The sequence below is a fragment of the Phyllobates terribilis genome, unplaced genomic scaffold, assembly GCF_046119375.1.
Source record: "Phyllobates terribilis strain yellow unplaced genomic scaffold, ASM4611937v1 Scaffold_4__5_contigs__length_816908805, whole genome shotgun sequence".
Classification (NCBI taxonomy): Eukaryota; Metazoa; Chordata; class Amphibia; order Anura; family Dendrobatidae; genus Phyllobates; species Phyllobates terribilis.
This window is the reverse complement of record NW_027362764.1, coordinates 646,516,927-646,534,754: the sequence shown is the minus strand read 5'-3', so window position 1 is coordinate 646,534,754 and position 17,828 is coordinate 646,516,927. Positions and strand designations below refer to the sequence as shown.

At 51.5% G+C, this 17,828-nt stretch overlaps 1 protein-coding gene across 2 annotated transcripts in view; it reads right to left on the bottom strand.

Annotated features, from left to right (window-relative positions):
• ARFGEF1 (ARF guanine nucleotide exchange factor 1) overlaps positions 1-16,788 on the bottom strand; it is a 189,811-nt gene extending 173,023 nt beyond the window's left edge. For both annotated transcript variants that reach the window (XM_073679428.1, XM_073679429.1), the window contains exon 1: positions 16,403-16,788. In XM_073679428.1, the coding sequence (XP_073535529.1) occupies positions 16,403-16,499 (97 nt within the window). In that variant the 5' untranslated portion in view covers positions 16,500-16,788. The remainder of the gene's footprint in view (positions 1-16,402) is intronic.
• Between the last annotated feature and the right edge of the window lie 1,040 nt (positions 16,789-17,828).

Here is a 17,828-nt window from a genome sequence, read left to right as displayed (position 1 = left end):
CAACTACTGAAAAAGACCGCAGTGTGAACATAGCCTTTTCACATCAGGTGATTGTACAATACAGACAAAGCAAACTGAAGCACAGTCAATAAGAATTAAAATTTTACAACCACTTGGTATTTTCTGAGAGAATGAGCAGCGTCATGTCTAAGTATGGAGAGCTGCTTGGTCATAAAAGAAACTAGGTCTGGGGTGAGGTGTAGGCGTCGCTGACGTCGCCATGGTGCTGCACATTACTCATCACACAACCTGCTCCACCTGTTACCTCAGGCCTTTGAAGGTTAACGTATTCCCTCCGGGACGTCACATCCACACAGTTTGGACGCAGGGTGTGGGGACGCTCTGCTCGCCCGCCACATGGCACGAGTCTGTAGCACCCTGAGGATTCGGCTGCTACAGGGGTATTACACCTCAAGCCAGAGGTGTGGTATTCCACTCCCGGGTAAGGATGGAGTGTGGAACTGAGCTCAGTAGGCTGCATGCACTACATACATCCCATTTCCGGGGGACAGACCAATGGTACTCCCACTAGAGAAATGTGCAGGTACGACAGTGTCTGTCCCTGGCTGGAGTGGGAGGGGGGTGGAACATCCCAGTAGTGTAGGGGCAGATAGGGGGAGCAGTCTGGGTAATGCTAGGAGCTCATTGGGTGCTGGTCACCTGAGCTCACACATAGAGGGAGTATATAAGGTGGGAACCATCTTAGATCAGGGTCAGTCTGTCAGAGTTGAGTCAGAGAAGCAGAGCAGCTCAGCCAGCTCCAAGGCCAAGAGAGAGAGAGGAGAAAGAAGGACCCAGAGGGGGAGAAGAGGGAACTCCAAGAACCCAAAATTAGACCAGAGGGTGAAGAGTTGGCACAAGGGTACTGGATCCCAAGCTGGTGGAGGGCCCTAATCCTTAGCCAGAGACCGGAGGTCGTGGGCAGGATCTGCCACGACCACCCACTAAATCCACCCGGAAGGCAAACCAAGAATAGGGTCAGGGAACCCAGAGACAAGGGTTTTACCAACAAGAGGCCCGAGGGAGCCGGACTTAAGTGGATCCCTGGTGGGGAAGGCCAGAGAGAAGGACAAGTCAGAAAGGGAGCTCAGGACCACGCTCCAGAATCACCTGGGGGTTGGCCGAGTCCAGGACCTGGTGGACGCAGCACGGCTAGGGTGGTCACTCAAGGCCGGAGTGACCAACACAAAAGCAGTAAGTAAAACCCTGAACTGCACAGCCCGACTCGGAGTCTTATTACCACTCTCACTGCACCACCACAACCACCACCCTCTACAACTGACCCCCTGAGGCTATACCCCTCCCGTTGGGGGTTATACTACCTGAGCTGCACACACACCACCAGCCTCAGCGGACCCTGCTGCAGCGGCGGCCGTAGTGACCGCAAATCAACGGGTGGCGTAGTCGACACTAAAGAACATCCAGCAACATCTGTAGGACTGCCACACACTGAGCTTGACACCCTGGGCACGGACCGGGTCACCGCCACTCGGAGACTACAACCCCCATCTGATCCGGCTCCGGGTATCCCCCAAACAACACTGGCCCAGGGGGCGCGTCTACTTTCGCGTAGTCGGCAGGATTACGTGCCCGCAACAACCGGGTACTGCGTGCCTGAAGAAAAGTTCACCGTTACCTTAAAAAGAAGTCTCCCGCCGGTTCCGGAGGGTCCCCGCCAACGGACCCCATCACAGGTCGTTTCCCGCCGGTTGTCCGCCATTTGCAGCTTTTTCCCGCCATCCATGGAGTTTCCCGCCACTGGGAGACGATTCCCGCCATTTTCAAAGATTTCCCGCCTTGGAAGAGCGGACGCCATTATGGGCGTGCCAGAGGGTGGCAAAAGGCCACCTCCCATCGTGGGCCAGGTCGAAGAATGGCGCCAAAAGCGGAAACCGCGCCCACCAACAGAGACTGTGATGCTGGAAGTGTCCATCAGCGTAAGAGAACTGCCCCTGGAACTGACAATCACAAAGTTGCCCCGGGACCACCCTCAATGTGGGCGGAGACAGAACAAGAGAGCAAAGATGGGTGTCGCCTGGAGCAGTCTGGAGAGAGCGCACCCGGAGACAAGAAGTCTGGAGAGGAGTCCAGAGAAAGCCTACCCGGAGATGGAGGGAGAGTCAGGCAGCACCGACCCAGTGGTCAGGAGCCTGCTGCAAGCAACAACCCCACTAGGCCTAGTGGAGGTCCTGGCACAGCTCCCCCGAGACCGGGAGTGTGCACAGACTGCGCTGGAGGGCCTCGCACGGAGGATGGCCCGGGTGCAGCGAGAGACGTTGGCGGAGTGGAGCCGAGAGATGGCCCAGCAGACCGGAACCCGTCAGCGGAGCACGCCACCCGAGACGAGGAGACAGACCGCCTCTGAGGATGGTGCAGGAGAACTGAAGGCCGGAGACGGCGCCGAGAAGGGAGCTGAACGGACGGAGGCAGGTAAAGGGGACGTCTCTACCCCGAGCCGGGAAACCGTGTACCTGCCCCAGCTCCCCGTCGCAGAGCCCGAAATTCCCCCTGCCGTGCCCGTCGCTGCATCGTCACCGCCGCAGACTAGGCCTCAACCGGAACCCGCGGCCGCGACCCCTGTGACGTCACGCGCTTCGACCCTGAGCGCGGCAAAGCAGGAAATACCATCAGCCTGGTCGCAAGGCCTAGTACCCCCGGGCGCCGCCATTCCAACAGCGCCCCCTACCTCCGCGGAGCTACCAGCCTGGTCGCAGGGCCGAGTAACCACGGGCGCCGCCGTTCTTACGGTGCCCTTTTCCTTTAGCGTGCCCCAAGCCTGGTCGCAAGGCCTGGTCAACCCGGGCGCCGCTACCACCACAGCGCCCATAACACCTAAAGTACCGCACCTGGGTGAGGACCTGTTCGCCCAGCATACGTGCCCGGATGGGCAGCCCTTCATATGGCCACCGGAGTTTCACCATCCCCGACTCCGGAAAGAAAGACCCCTAGATGAACCCCTGATTCCGGTTCCGAAGCCCGTCAGGAGGACCCAGCCCCCGCTAGAGGAGGCACAGTTTGAGTGGGACCCCACCGGAGGAGACCTCATGGGGTTCACTCAGGAGACTCGGGCGGCCGCAGCGGAGCGTGCAGAGTGCTGCCACCAGCAGCTCGAGGTCTTCGAGAAGGAGCGGAGAGAGAGGCGGGTCCGGGAACAGCAAGCACAGATAAGGAGCGCGGAGCAGAAGAGCCGGACCAGGAGGAACCCCCGTGCAGCTCATGGTCCCCGTACCACCGGGACTGTGATTAAATTCAACCTGCAGCATGGGTGGGGCTTCATAAAAGACCATCATACCCCCGGCGACGTCTTTGTCACACGCAGAGACGTAGAAAGCCATCTGCCGGAGGGACACAGAGGTCGTGACCTGTACGTAGGGGACGAGGTCACCTTCACCCGGCACAAGTGTGCCAAAGGACCCTACGCCCTCCATGTACATCGCCTGACGGAGGAGGAGCTGCGGTGTGAGGAGGAGCAGGAGGACCCGGACGGGTCTAAATCCAAAGAAGGAGCAGGAGGACGCCGTCGTTAAAGTACGGTAAAGAGACTGTAAATAGTTACCCATCGGGGTACAGTGAACTGTTGCTGCTTTAAATAAGTCCCCGTTGGGACAAGAGTGAACTGTTAACCCGTGTGTCCCTATTCCCATTACCTGGCCGAGGACTGAGAGCGGCCATATTCCCCTTGTATATAGTTGCGCTTCCTAAGGCGCCCCCTACCGGTTTTATAGTAAACTGTTGTTTTTCTTAAAGAGACTGTCGCGCTTTTCCCGGTCACAAGTTGCACCGTGGCCGGAGGAGCAAGAGTGTTTACAAGGACGTTATTTATGAAGAGTTTTTATGAAAAGTTTTATGTGATGTTTTATATGTTTATGTTTATGAAAAAAAATTGTATGTTTTGGATGTTTTTGTATCTTACAGCCCGAGGACGTGCTGTGATTTACCAGGGGGGAATGTAGCACCCTGAGGATTCGGCTGCTACAGGGGTATTACACCTCAAGCCAGAGGTGTGGTATTCCACTCCCGGGTAAGGATGGAGTGTGGAACTGAGCTCAGTAGGCTGCATGCACTACATACATCCCATTTCCGGGGGACAGACCAATGGTACTCCCACTAGAGAAATGTGCAGGTACGACAGTGTCTGTCCCTGGCTGGAGTGGGAGGGGGGTGGAACATCCCAGTAGTGTAGGGGCAGATAGGGGGAGCAGTCTGGGTAATGCTAGGAGCTCATTGGGTGCTGGTCACCTGAGCTCACACATAGAGGGAGTATATAAGGTGGGAACCATCTTAGATCAGGGTCAGTCTGTCAGAGTTGAGTCAGAGAAGCAGAGCAGCTCAGCCAGCTCCAAGGCCAAGAGAGAGAGAGAGGAGAAAAAAGGACCCAGAGGGGGAGAAGAGGGAACTCCAAGAACCCAAAATTAGACCAGAGGGTGAAGAGTTGGCACAAGGGTACCGGATCCCAAGCTGGTGGAGGGCCCTAATCCTTAGCCAGAGACCGGAGGTCGTGGGCAGGATCTGCCACGACCACCCACTAAATCCACCCGGAAGGCAAACCAAGAATAGGGTCAGGGAACCCAGAGACAAGGGTTTTACCAACAAGAGGCCCGAGGGAGCCGGACTTAGGTGGATCCCTGGTGGGGAAGGCCAGAGAGAAGGACAAGTCAGAAAGGGAGCTCAGGACCACGCTCCAGAATCACCTGGGGGTTGGCCGAGTCCAGGACCTGGTGGACGCAGCACGGCTCGGGTGGTCACTCAAGGCCGGAGTGACCAACACAAAAGCAGTAAGTAAAACCCTGAACTGCACAGCCCGACTCGGAGTCTTATTACCACTCTCACTGCACCACCACAACCACCACCCTCTACAACTGACCCCCTGAGGCTATACCCCTCCCGTTGGGGGTTATACTACCTGAGCTGCACACACACCACCAGCCTCAGCGGACCCTGCTGCAGCGGCGGCCGTAGTGACCGCAAATCAACGGGTGGCGTAGTCGACACTAAAGAACATCCAGCAACATCTGTAGGACTGCCACACACTGAGCTTGACACCCTGGGCACGGACCGGGTCACCGCCACTCGGAGACTACAACCCCCATCTGATCCGGCTCCGGGTATCCCCCAAACAACACTGGCACAGGGGGCGCGTCAAGTCCATACAAACATTTTCTCAGGACCAGAAGGCAAAGCTTCTCTCATTAGGGATACCTTATTGTTTTTTTGCTTAATTAAGCAAAAAATTAACTATTTGGCTGCATTCTGAAATGCTATGTAAAACTCATCTGTTTCTTTAGTAGAAAAAAAAAAAGGATTGTCCATCAGTTTTTATGCTAGTGCCCATGTCGAACACAGACCCATTGACTGGGGTGGGCGGTGAGGGGGAGAGGAGTCTTTTCCAAAAAATGGATGCTTCTATTTCCTCACGTCACAGAAAATCCCACGTAGAAGTCAGCCTATTAGTAAATCAATGTTTGGGCAGAGTGGTGTCCAATCGTCACTCGCACCTACACATAGTTCCTGTGAATAGGCCTAGAAGTATTTGCAGAATTTGCGTAAAGAGGTTTTTTGGGGTTGTCCGCCAGTCATTTTTCTCATACACAAAAAATTAAAAAAAATTGTAACCTAATTCAATATTAAATAGAAGCACAGGAGGATGGCATCCATTTGTGGTCTAATTTTCACGGACCCATAGACTTGTATGGGTGGGTGATTTTGAACTGTTACTTGGATCAAAATCATATGTTTCTGTGATTTTTCATGGACATGTGAAAAGCTCCTTAGGCTATAAGGCCATGTTCACACGTTCAGTATTTGGTTAGTATTTTACCTCAGTATTTGTAAGCCAAAACCAGGAGTGGAACAATGAGAGGAAAAGTATAATAGAAACACTTCATCATTTCTGCATTTATCGTCCACTCAGGTTCTGGTTTACAAATACTGAGGTAAAATACTGACCAAATACTGAATGTATAAATGTGGCCTAAAGCTACGTTTCCGCAATGAGCATTTGGTGAATTTTTGATGTTCCAGATTTTCTGCACCCATTATGTAAATTAAGTTACATAATAAGTACAAAAATACAGTGTCAAAAACTCATCAATAACTCAGCGTGTGAACACACAGGACATGTATGTGAAAAACAGATGTCTGAATGAGGCCCAAGACGGGCAGTGGACAGAGGCGTCACTTCAGGGCCGCAGACAAGTTCTGTGAAAAACAGAAAATACTCCTACAAGAAAAACTGTCGTCTTCATGAGCCCCAAGTCTGTGCTCACATGTTGCGACCGTGTTGCAGTTTTTTGTTATTTTTATTTTATCACAATTGCTGCTTAGCTAAAACATTTTTTTGCAATTATTTTGGAGGGGGGGGGGAATATGTGGACGCCCATATGAATAAAGCCTTATGCACAAAGTAACATTATCAGAGGATCTCCAGCATTTACAGGCATAGCAAAGATTAGGCTACGAGCACACAGGATCTCCGCTGTGACCCTCCCTGCTTTCTCAATAAAAGCCGCAGGAAAATTCACACACACAAAAAAAAGCTTGAACACATGGATTGTAAATGGCTAGCATCTTAGGGCTCGCACACACGAGCGTATAACATGGCTGAGTGCTATCTGTTTTTTTAGCGGATAGCACTCAGCCCAATGTTATACTATGGGGCAGTGGAGCTATTTTTTTTCTCATGCTGATTTGGAAAATAAAAATAAAAAATTTGAAGCATGCCGAGAGTTGCTCTGGAATTCGGATCACACTCACCCTTTACAAGTCTATGAGTACGTGTGAAACATCGGACTGCACTCGGATGCCATCCAAGTGCAGTCCGGTGTACGCTCACAGAGAATGGAGAAGATGCGAGAAAATCAAATCACACTCCGATGACGCTCGGATCAAACTGAGATTGAGCTGATTGTCATTAGCATAATCTTCCAATTCTCTTGCATGAATAGCCTAAGTCTATGGATCCATGAAAAACACGTACAGTACCACCTAAATAATGCTAATTTCTGAACAGGTCTCTATAGCCGACAGACTCGAAGGCTATTATTTGGCTATTAATAGCCATGGCAAACATCAGTAGCACACATTCATAATCTAAGGGTGCCGATGAGGTTAAAGAGGGAGCCTCCACACTCTGTTAACCATCTAGATGCTGTATTCACTATTGACAGCAGCATCTAAGGGGTTAAACAGCCATGGTCGGCGCCAAACACTGATCAAGGCTGTTGCAGCAAGTTGTCAGCTATAGTGTACAGCTGATAGCTACAGGATTGTCACCCATCAGGGGGATGCTAGTCTCTTATGTCGCAAGTCCGTAAAAACACGTATTGGTGGTCATTAAAGAAGTTGTCCAGTACTTTATATTATCCCCCCAATGTATCCCCCCGGGGCCCCTAAGGATTTTTGTAAATACCTTACGCTGCTGTTTCTGCCTGTGAGCGGCGCTATCGGTGGCCGCTCACAGACATCACGTGACCCTGCGCTGACGTCACGACAAGTGAGGCGTGACTCAGCGCTGGGGTCCCCGCAGTGGCTGCTGGGTTGTGGGCAGGGTTACCCCCCGCATCACACCCAGCATCCGCCGCGAGCTTTCCCAATGAATGGGGAGAGGAAGAGCGAGCGGTGGATGCCGGGTGTGACGCGGGGGGGTAACCCCACCCACAGCCTGGCATCCACCGTGGACCGCAGAAGACAGAGACCCCCGGCTGCTGCCAGCATTTGTCATGACGTCAGCGGATGTCAGAGCCGGCTGCAGCTGGGGGTCACGTGATGCCTGTGAGCGGTGCTATCCCCCACGGGGGGATACATTGGGGGGTTAATATAAAGTACTGGACAAAGTATCCTAAAAGGTAAAAAAAAAAAAAAAAAAAAAAAAACCACACATTACACTGATCTTACAGGTGGCAGAAAACACACACATGGCACTAGAGAGAACAGTGTCATGTACAGCATCATAATGCCCTGTATATGCCAGTCACTGGGTTAGGAGAGCACAGCAAAGAGGGCAATGGGCCAATATATCGCTGTAGTCATATAAGAATCACGTAATGCCAAATGGCCTGATTACCTGTACTAGAGCAATGAGGTGTGAAGAGACCAAGTAATGCTGCCAAGGAACAAAATGAAAGGAAGATCTGTGTTGAGAGCAAGGCCCGGTCAGTACCGGATATCTCTCACCACAGTGATCCCCTAATGCAGTGCTCCCCAACCTTTCTTACCCTGAGAGCCCCATTCAGCGCCCTGCCCCCCACAGTATTGATGCCCAGTACCAGGTAAAGAGACAGCTAAAGCCACAAAAAGCACAGTGTGGTCGGTACACCCGTCCTCCAGTGAGGAACCATCCATAGTGCTGCAGTGGTCTCATGGGAGGTCATGCCATGACTGGAGGACGGTGTACCGAGGTCGGCATACTAAAGAGGCCACAGAAAATCCAGGGAATTTGAGCATAGTTATTTTTCTTTATTATATGCAATCCACAATGACAAAGCTGCACTATTTTGATGAGAATTTGCCATAATCTTCTGCGTAATTCTGGGATTGTTTAAAAGCGAACACAATACGTCCACAGAAAGTCACTAACCATCGGCTTGTCTAACAGTTTTTAATAAATAGCTATCATTTCTGAAAATGATAATTGTGTGTTTCAAGTGACTGCTGCAACCAATCAGCAGCTGCGGATTGTCTGCAGCCTTCACTTTTCGCCCGAACAGAATAGAGATGTTCTTCCTGTTCAAACAAAATGTGAAAGCAGCAGACAATCAGCGGCCACTGATTGGCTACAATGGTAATGTGACCCATCCCCACTGGATATTTATGAAAGACAAGATGCATGGGACAGCATACTGGGTGCAGAGGAATGGTGTCATTTTTTGGGGAAGCAAGCAAATTTTTCTTTTCTTTTTACCACCTGGGCCCATTAGGTTTTACTTTTAAAGTAGAGGATAACCCCCTTCATAACAACCTCACGCCCTGCAGTGAATAAGGATAGATCCACAATATTGCAGATGATGCACATGTTCCATCTAGGTTTGCAGATATTAAATACAGGGAGAATTACAGGACAATATTTGTCCTTATTACGGATCAAATCAATAGAGTCACCAAAGGAAAGTGAAGTATGGCGGATCCACTGTATAAATGGCAGCATGTGGGTGAGAATTGGGAAGATCTCCTAAACTTCACAACTGCTAGAATATACCAAAAAAAAAAAAATAGTACATACCTGTCACATGACTAAATGACGTCATGGAAGGTCCTTTTAGACTACTGCGAGCCGCCCAACACACCGGACACACCGGAGGAGACCGGGGGCCATCGGAAGGTAAGTATAATGTTTATTTTTTTATTTTTTACCATTCTTTTACTATAATTTGATCACACTATATAAATCCATGCCGGTTGCATGGATTTATATAGTGTGACCAAGTTGTCAAGCACTTTCCAAGTGATGCTGAAAAATCGCTTGGAAAGCGCTTGACAACTCGCATGCGAAATTGCAGGTGAAAAACGCTTCACTTACGCTTGCCCCTGGCAGGAAAAATGCATGTACAATCCGCATGCGTTTTTTCTGCCAGGGAGATGCAGAAACGCTCAGGAAAAATCCGGAGCATTTCTGCATCGTGGGCACACAGCCTAAGTCTATGGGGAAAGTCCACATGCGGATCCGGAAGAGAAATTGACATGCTGCAGGTCTGAAAGACGCGACGCATATCAGTTTCCGCGGGTGATCCGTGGGTGATCCGCAGGTGCACAGAGATGCAAAGTGGACATGGGATTTCTATAAATCCATCTACTATGAGGTAACATCTGACGGCTGTGGGTTGACGCTGCATAAATACGCAGCTTCAAACACACAGTGGCTCCGGATCGTGTGCACATACCCTAAGGCCACTATCAGTATTTGGTCAGTATTTTTTCTCAGGAGTGGGAACCAACACCAGGAGTGGGTGATAAATGCAGAATTGGTGACTTGTTTCTATTATACCTTTTCTCTGATTGTTCCTTACCTGGTTTTGGCTCCCACTCCTGAGAAAAAATACTGACCGAATACTGAACGTGTGATCGCGCCCTATGGCCTCATCCAGATGTCCGTGTTGTACCCATTTTATTTTATTTTTTTCACGGATACAACACATACCCATTATAATCTATGGTGCTGTTCACATGTCCATGTTTTTTCACAGATTGTGTATCCATGCAAAACTCACATGTCTATTTTTCCGGTATCACGGGTGATAAGGCCCAATACAAGTCTATGGGTCCGTGAAACACGTACGGAATCAGCGTACAGGAGAAATAGGAGTAGTAGGAGAAGCTTAGTAATTTATTTCTTTATCCATCCAGGAAAAATGACTGATGACACTGATGGTAAAAACGGACACACGGACCGGACCGTACACTGATGACACAGGCAACAGTTTTTCATGGACACGTGAATGAGGCCTAATACATAGAATAAAAACCATGGCAAAATATGCTAAAAATTCCAAAGTGGAAAATGCATATGAACAATAATACAACAGGTACAGGTGTCAGAAAACATACAAATGGTACAACAACAATGTCATTTACAACGTCATACTGCCACTGCCCTATATAAGACAGTCTTTGGGATAGGTGACGCAGCAAAGAGGGAAATGGGCCAAAATATCGCTTAAGTCAGATAACAAGCACATAATGCTAAATGGCCTGATCACCTGTACTAGAGCAAGGAGGTGTAAAGAGACCAAGTAAGGCAACGGCCCCACTATCAGTATTTGGTCAGTATTTTTTTTCTCAGGAGTGGGAGCCAAAACCAGGTGAGGAACAATCAGAGAAAAGGTATAATACAAACAAGTCACCAATTCTGCATTTATCACCCACTCTTGGTTTTGGCTCCCACTGCTGAGAAAAAATACTGACCAAATACTGATAGTGGGGCCGTAGCCTGAGGGCTCTTTCAGAAGTCTGTGATAATAGTTTGGATCGCAATGCATGGACTGTGCGCGTCTCCTGACCAGAGCATGGCCTCTTCATATACATCTATAACGGTGTAAAGCTCGGGTCAGAGCCCTAAAGCTGCCAAAGTGCAAGGAAGGCCACAGCAAGGTATGCAGAGAAAGAGCAATGGCCGGGCAGAGCAGTACTCAATACCTCCTACTACAGTGACTCCATAAGGTAGCGCTCCCCAACCGTTCTTACCGTGAGTGCCATGTTCAGCACCCTGTTCCCCCACAGTAGTGATACGTTATAAATACAGCTAAAGCCACAAAAAGCACACTGTGATTCTGTGCCCCTTCCTTATAGGCAGGATAATTATATCCAGGAGGACCCAATTTACCCCCAATCCAGTATTCTTACATAAAGTACACTCACCAACAGGGCTGTGGAGTTGGTAAGCCAAACCTCCGACTCCTCAATTTCCCTGATGCCACAACTCCGACTCCACAGCACTGCCTCACTACTGAGCGTGTACATAAAGTGCAGCATAGATTCATCTCAACTAAAAGCCGCGATCCTGAGATCAGGAACAGAAAAGATATTTATAGGACATTTCATAACTATCCCAAATTCTTATGAAAAAATGTACAGCACACCCTGCATTGTGCTACTGTACCCAATTTATTATACATTTTAGGAGGCAGTCCATTTTATACTGACTCCGACTCCACCAAAATGGGCACAAACTCCAACACCACAGCCCTGCTCACCACACTATCGCAACCAGTCCAAGCACCCCTCTAACTGGCCGTATCATAACATTTTCCCACCACCTGGAGATCTGCTCTTCACAACTGTTTGCTACTCAAGGTGCTGATGCACCAAGCTGGCGGACAGCTGCAAGCCGCACATCATGGCTGGTGAGCCAAACTAGCGTCTGACCTTGCACTGAGGCTGTGTTCATGAGTTAAGGCCGTGTTGCATTTTTTGGGGGGGGGTAATTTCGGTAGACCTGCAGTGTTTTTGCCATGATATTGGAAATTCACAGAAAAATTAAAACAACACAGCATCAACATGTTAATAAAGTCTAAAGGCTCATTATGAATAGAGTTCTGATAGGGCTTATGCAGAGGTGAATGCACCCTCTGTACCTCTACAAAGAGCCCTGTGTAAAATTGAGAATGCCTTTTAAAAACACAGGTCACAGGATTTTCTCTAAATAGTTGTAAACTGTGTAAAATAAATTCTGTTTTGTTTTTTTTCTTCTTTAAATTGAATCAATGAAAACCTTGGAGAAGAGGAGCAACAGTGTCAGGCTGTTACCACTGCCATGACTTGGGAGATGGCTCCTCCATGAAGCCAATACTACCACAAACTTTACAGAGGACATCCGGTCATAGCAAACTGATGACATTCACTGAGAGTAGCTCATCAATATCAGATCGGCGAGGGTCCAACACCCGGCACCCACTGATCAGCAAACCTACAAGTGACAAGGCCGCCATCGCCTGACGTTGCAGGATGGGACAGAAACTTGCAGAAAGCCCCCCTGTGTCACATCAGTCAGGACAGAAGAAGCCCCTCACTGATGTGGTGATCACACAGACACTACACCCCAAATCACAGTCCACCCCTCATATATGGACCCTGCAAGAATGAAAGCTGGCTCCTGATCATACACATTGTCAATAGTGCCGTTTCCCCCCGTCACTGGCACACGCGCACACACACACACTAGTGCCATCTCCCCCCGTCACTGGCGCGCGCACACACACACACACGCACACACACACACGCACGTGCAGTCTCCCCCCGTAACTGGCACGCACACACACACACACACACACACACACTAGTGCTGTCTTCCCCCTGTCACTGGAGCACGCACACACACACACACACACACACACACACTAGTGAAGTCTCCCCTGTCACTGGCACACGTGCCGTCTCCCCAGTCAATGGCGCACACTAGTGTCGTCTCCCCCTGTCACTAGCACACACACTAGTGTCGTCTCCCCCTGTCACTAGCACACACACTAGTGTCGTCTCCCCCTGTCACTAGCTTACACACACACACACACTAGTGTCATCTCCCCCTGACACTAGCACACACACACACTAGTGTCATCTCCCCGACACTAGCAAACACACACACACACACACACACTAGTGTGGTCTCCCCGTCACTAGCACACACACACACTAGTGTCGTCTCCCCCTGTCACTAGCACACACACACTAGTGTCGTCTCCCCCCGTCACTAGCACACACACACTAGTGTCATCTCCCCCCGTCACTAGCACACACACACTAGTGTCGTCTCCCCCCGTCACTAGCACACACACACACTAGTGCCGTCTCCCCCCGTCACTAGCACACACACACACTAGTGCCGTCTCCCCCTGTCACTAGCACACACACACTAGTGCCGTCTCCCCTTGTCACTAGCACACACACACTAGTGCCGTCTCCCCTTGTCACTAGCACACACACACTAGTGCCGTCTCCCCCTGTCACTAGCACACACACACTAGTGCCGTCTCCCCCTGTCACTAGCACACACACACTAGTGCCGTCTTCCCCTGTCACTAGCACACACACACTAGTGCTGTCTCCCCCTGTCACTAGCACACACACACTAGTGCCGTCTCCCCCTGTCACTAGCACACACACACTAGTGCCGTCTCCCCCTGTCACTAGCACACACACACTAGTGCCGTCTTCCCCTGTCACTAGCACACACACACTAGTGCTGTCTCCCCCTGTCACTAGCACACACACTAGTGCTGTCTCCCCTTGTCACTAGCACACACACACACTAGTGCCGTCTCCCCTTGTCACTAGCACGCACACACTAGTGCCGTCTCCCCCTGTCACTAGCACACACACACTAGTGCCGTCTCCCCCTGTCACTAGCACACACACACTAGTGCCGTCTCCCTCTGTCACTAGCACACACACACACTAGTGCCGTCTCCCCCTGTCACTAGCACACACACACTAGTGCTGTCTCCCCTTGTCACTAGCACACACACACTAGTGCCGTCTCCCCTTGTCACTAGCACACACACACTAGTGCCGTCTCCCCTTGTCACTAGCACACACACACTAGTGCCGTCTTCCCCTGTCACTAGCACACACACACTAGTGCCGTCTTCCCCTGTCACTAGCACACACACACTAGTGCCGTCTTCCCCTGTCACTAGCACACACACACTAGTGCCGTCTTCCCCTGTCACTAGCACACACACACTAGTGCTGTCTCCCCCTGTCACTAGCACACACACACACACACACTAGTGCTGTCTCCCCTTGTCACTAGCACGCACACACTAGTGCCGTCTCCCCCTGTCACTAGCACACACACACTAGTGCCGTCTCCCTCTGTCACTAGCACACACACACTAGTGCCGTCTCCCCTTGTCACTAGCACACACACACTAGTGCCGTCTCCCCTTGTCACTAGCACACACACACTAGTGCCGTCTCCCCCTGTCACTAGCACACACACACTAGTGCCGTCTTCCCCTGTCACTAGCACACACACACTAGTGCTGTCTCCCCCTGTCACTAGCACACACACACTAGTGCCGTCTCCCCCTGTCACTAGCACACACACACTAGTGCCGTCTCCCCCTGTCACTAGCACACACACACTAGTGCCGTCTTCCCCTGTCACTAGCACACACACACTAGTGCTGTCTCCCCCTGTCACTAGCACACACACTAGTGCTGTCTCCCCTTGTCACTAGCACACACACACACTAGTGCCGTCTCCCCTTGTCACTAGCACGCACACACTAGTGCCGTCTCCCCCTGTCACTAGCACACACACACTAGTGCCGTCTCCCCCTGTCACTAGCACACACACACTAGTGCCGTCTCCCTCTGTCACTAGCACACACACACACTAGTGCCGTCTCCCCCTGTCACTAGCACACACACACTAGTGCTGTCTCCCCTTGTCACTAGCACACACACACTAGTGCCGTCTCCCCTTGTCACTAGCACACACACACTAGTGCCGTCTCCCCTTGTCACTAGCACACACACACTAGTGCCGTCTTCCCCTGTCACTAGCACACACACACTAGTGCCGTCTTCCCCTGTCACTAGCACACACACACTAGTGCCGTCTTCCCCTGTCACTAGCACACACACACTAGTGCCGTCTTCCCCTGTCACTAGCACACACACACTAGTGCTGTCTCCCCCTGTCACTAGCACACACACACACACACACTAGTGCTGTCTCCCCTTGTCACTAGCACGCACACACTAGTGCCGTCTCCCCCTGTCACTAGCACACACACACTAGTGCCGTCTCCCTCTGTCACTAGCACACACACACTAGTGCCGTCTCCCCTTGTCACTAGCACACACACACTAGTGCCGTCTCCCCTTGTCACTAGCACACACACACTAGTGCCGTCTCCCCCTGTCACTAGCACACACACACTAGTGCCGTCTTCCCCTGTCACTAGCACACACACACTAGTGCTGTCTCCCCCTGTCACTAGCACACACACACTAGTGCCGTCTCCCCCTGTCACTAGCACACACACACTAGTGCCGTCTCCCCCTGTCACTAGCACACACACACTAGTGCCGTCTTCCCCTGTCACTAGCACACACACACTAGTGCTGTCTCCCCCTGTCACTAGCACACACACTAGTGCTGTCTCCCCTTGTCACTAGCACACACACACACTAGTGCCGTCTCCCCTTGTCACTAGCACGCACACACTAGTGCCGTCTCCCCCTGTCACTAGCACACACACACTAGTGCCGTCTCCCTCTGTCACTAGCACACACACACACTAGTGCCGTCTCCCCCTGTCACTAGCACACACACACTAGTGCTGTCTCCCCTTGTCACTAGCACACACACACTAGTGCCGTCTCCCCTTGTCACTAGCACACACACACTAGTGCCGTCTCCCCTTGTCACTAGCACACACACACTAGTGCCGTCTTCCCCTGTCACTAGCACACACACACTAGTGCCGTCTTCCCCTGTCACTAGCACACACACACTAGTGCCGTCTTCCCCTGTCACTAGCACACACACACTAGTGCCGTCTTCCCCTGTCACTAGCACACACACACTAGTGCTGTCTCCCCCTGTCACTAGCACACACACACACACACACTAGTGCTGTCTCCCCTTGTCACTAGCACGCACACACTAGTGCCGTCTCCCCCTGTCACTAGCACACACACACTAGTGCCGTCTCCCTCTGTCACTAGCACACACACACTAGTGCTGTGTCCCCTTGTCACTAGCACACACACACACTAGTGCCGTCTCCCCCTGTCACTAGCACACACACACACTAGTGCCGTCTCCCCCTGTCACTAGCACACACACACTAGTGCTGTCTCCCCTTGTCACTAGCACACGCCCCTCCTCCCGTCAGTCACAGGCAGGGCACGGACAGTGTTCCCCATTGTCACCTCCTCACACCCGGCGCCCTCTGCTCACCTAGCGCCACCTCGCACGCCTTGCGCAGCTGACTGTGATGCGCCCTCTTCACCTCCTTGTCGCTGAGGATCTTCTCCAGGGCCCGGGTCAGGAACATGTTGTGATTCCGCTGTGTAATGCGCCTCCTCCGGCTCGGCGCTGCGTTATCTCCCTGCTAATGTCGGACAGTGTGTTGGTCTCCGGGTGGAGGCCGCCCCATCACAGCCCGGGCTGCACCTGTCACTGGCGGCGGAGGGGACCCAGGCAGATCAGTATACCGGGTCCGGTGGCGGCTGTCAGTGACGGGGCTCGGTGCTCAGGGAAGCTCGGCTCCTCTCCTCGCCATGTTGGAAGGAAGCGACGTCAGGAGCAGACCCGCCCAGAGCAGACACTGCAGCAACACCCGGGGGAGGGCCGGGACCGGGAAGGTGGGCCGAGGTGAGGCCGGGGCCGCCGTGCGACCACCGCTAGTCTGCCGGTGTCTGTACAGGCTCATGTCATATAGATATGTATACTTGTGTAGGGTGGCTGCTCTGGCACCACTTGTGCGCCTGCTCCTCACCATTGTCAGGAGCTCTGTTTTCTGTCAGTGAATGGAAACACAGGTTTCATGTACAGGGGTTTCATGTACAGGGGTTTCATGTACAGGGTGTCCCCCTCTCAGGGAGTGATGGCTATAGCCAGATCCTGGCATCTATCATGCCCAGCACTGGAGGTCTCACACTTTCCTGATCAGTGTGGTCTCTGCAATCACACACTTATGGTGGGGTGGCCCACTTGTGTGACTCCCACCGCTCCGGTGATGTCAGTGTGGCATTTCCACTGGTCATGTGACATTGTGTCATGCCAGCCCTGCTGCCACTGATGGGCTTCTGTCAACTGTGAGCACTGCAGCCAATCTGCCATTGATTGGCTACAGTGGTCACGACACATAACTTTGTAGTATAATAGAGGCCTGTTTCCTCAGCAAGTAATGCGCACCTACAGGTGCTAAGCTTTAGATCTGGCCTGCTTCAGTGACCCCACGCTCTTTTGATGCTGTATGAAGGTCCTTCTTCTTGAAACATGGTGGAGCGCGCAGTTCGGGCCAGTCTTGCGACTATGCCACTGTCCAAACAAGTCAATGTTAAGGAGCGTACCCACCCCTGGCAATCTGAGGGCAGGGGAGTGGTGCGCTCCTAAAGGAAGAAGATAATATAACCCCTTTAACATAAATTCCCTTTTACCATTCACATTGTAAGAAATAAAGCTCTTGCTGCCTGCATCCACAAGTAGGGAGCTCTGGATTTACACAGTCACCACTAGGGGGCTCTCAGTGCATATAATTTATACAGCTACCACTAGGGGGAGTTTAGCGCATATAGATTTGTATGGCCACCACGAGAAGGAGCGCTGTGAATATAAATACAGCCATCACTAGGAGCTCAGTGTATAGGAATTTACATTT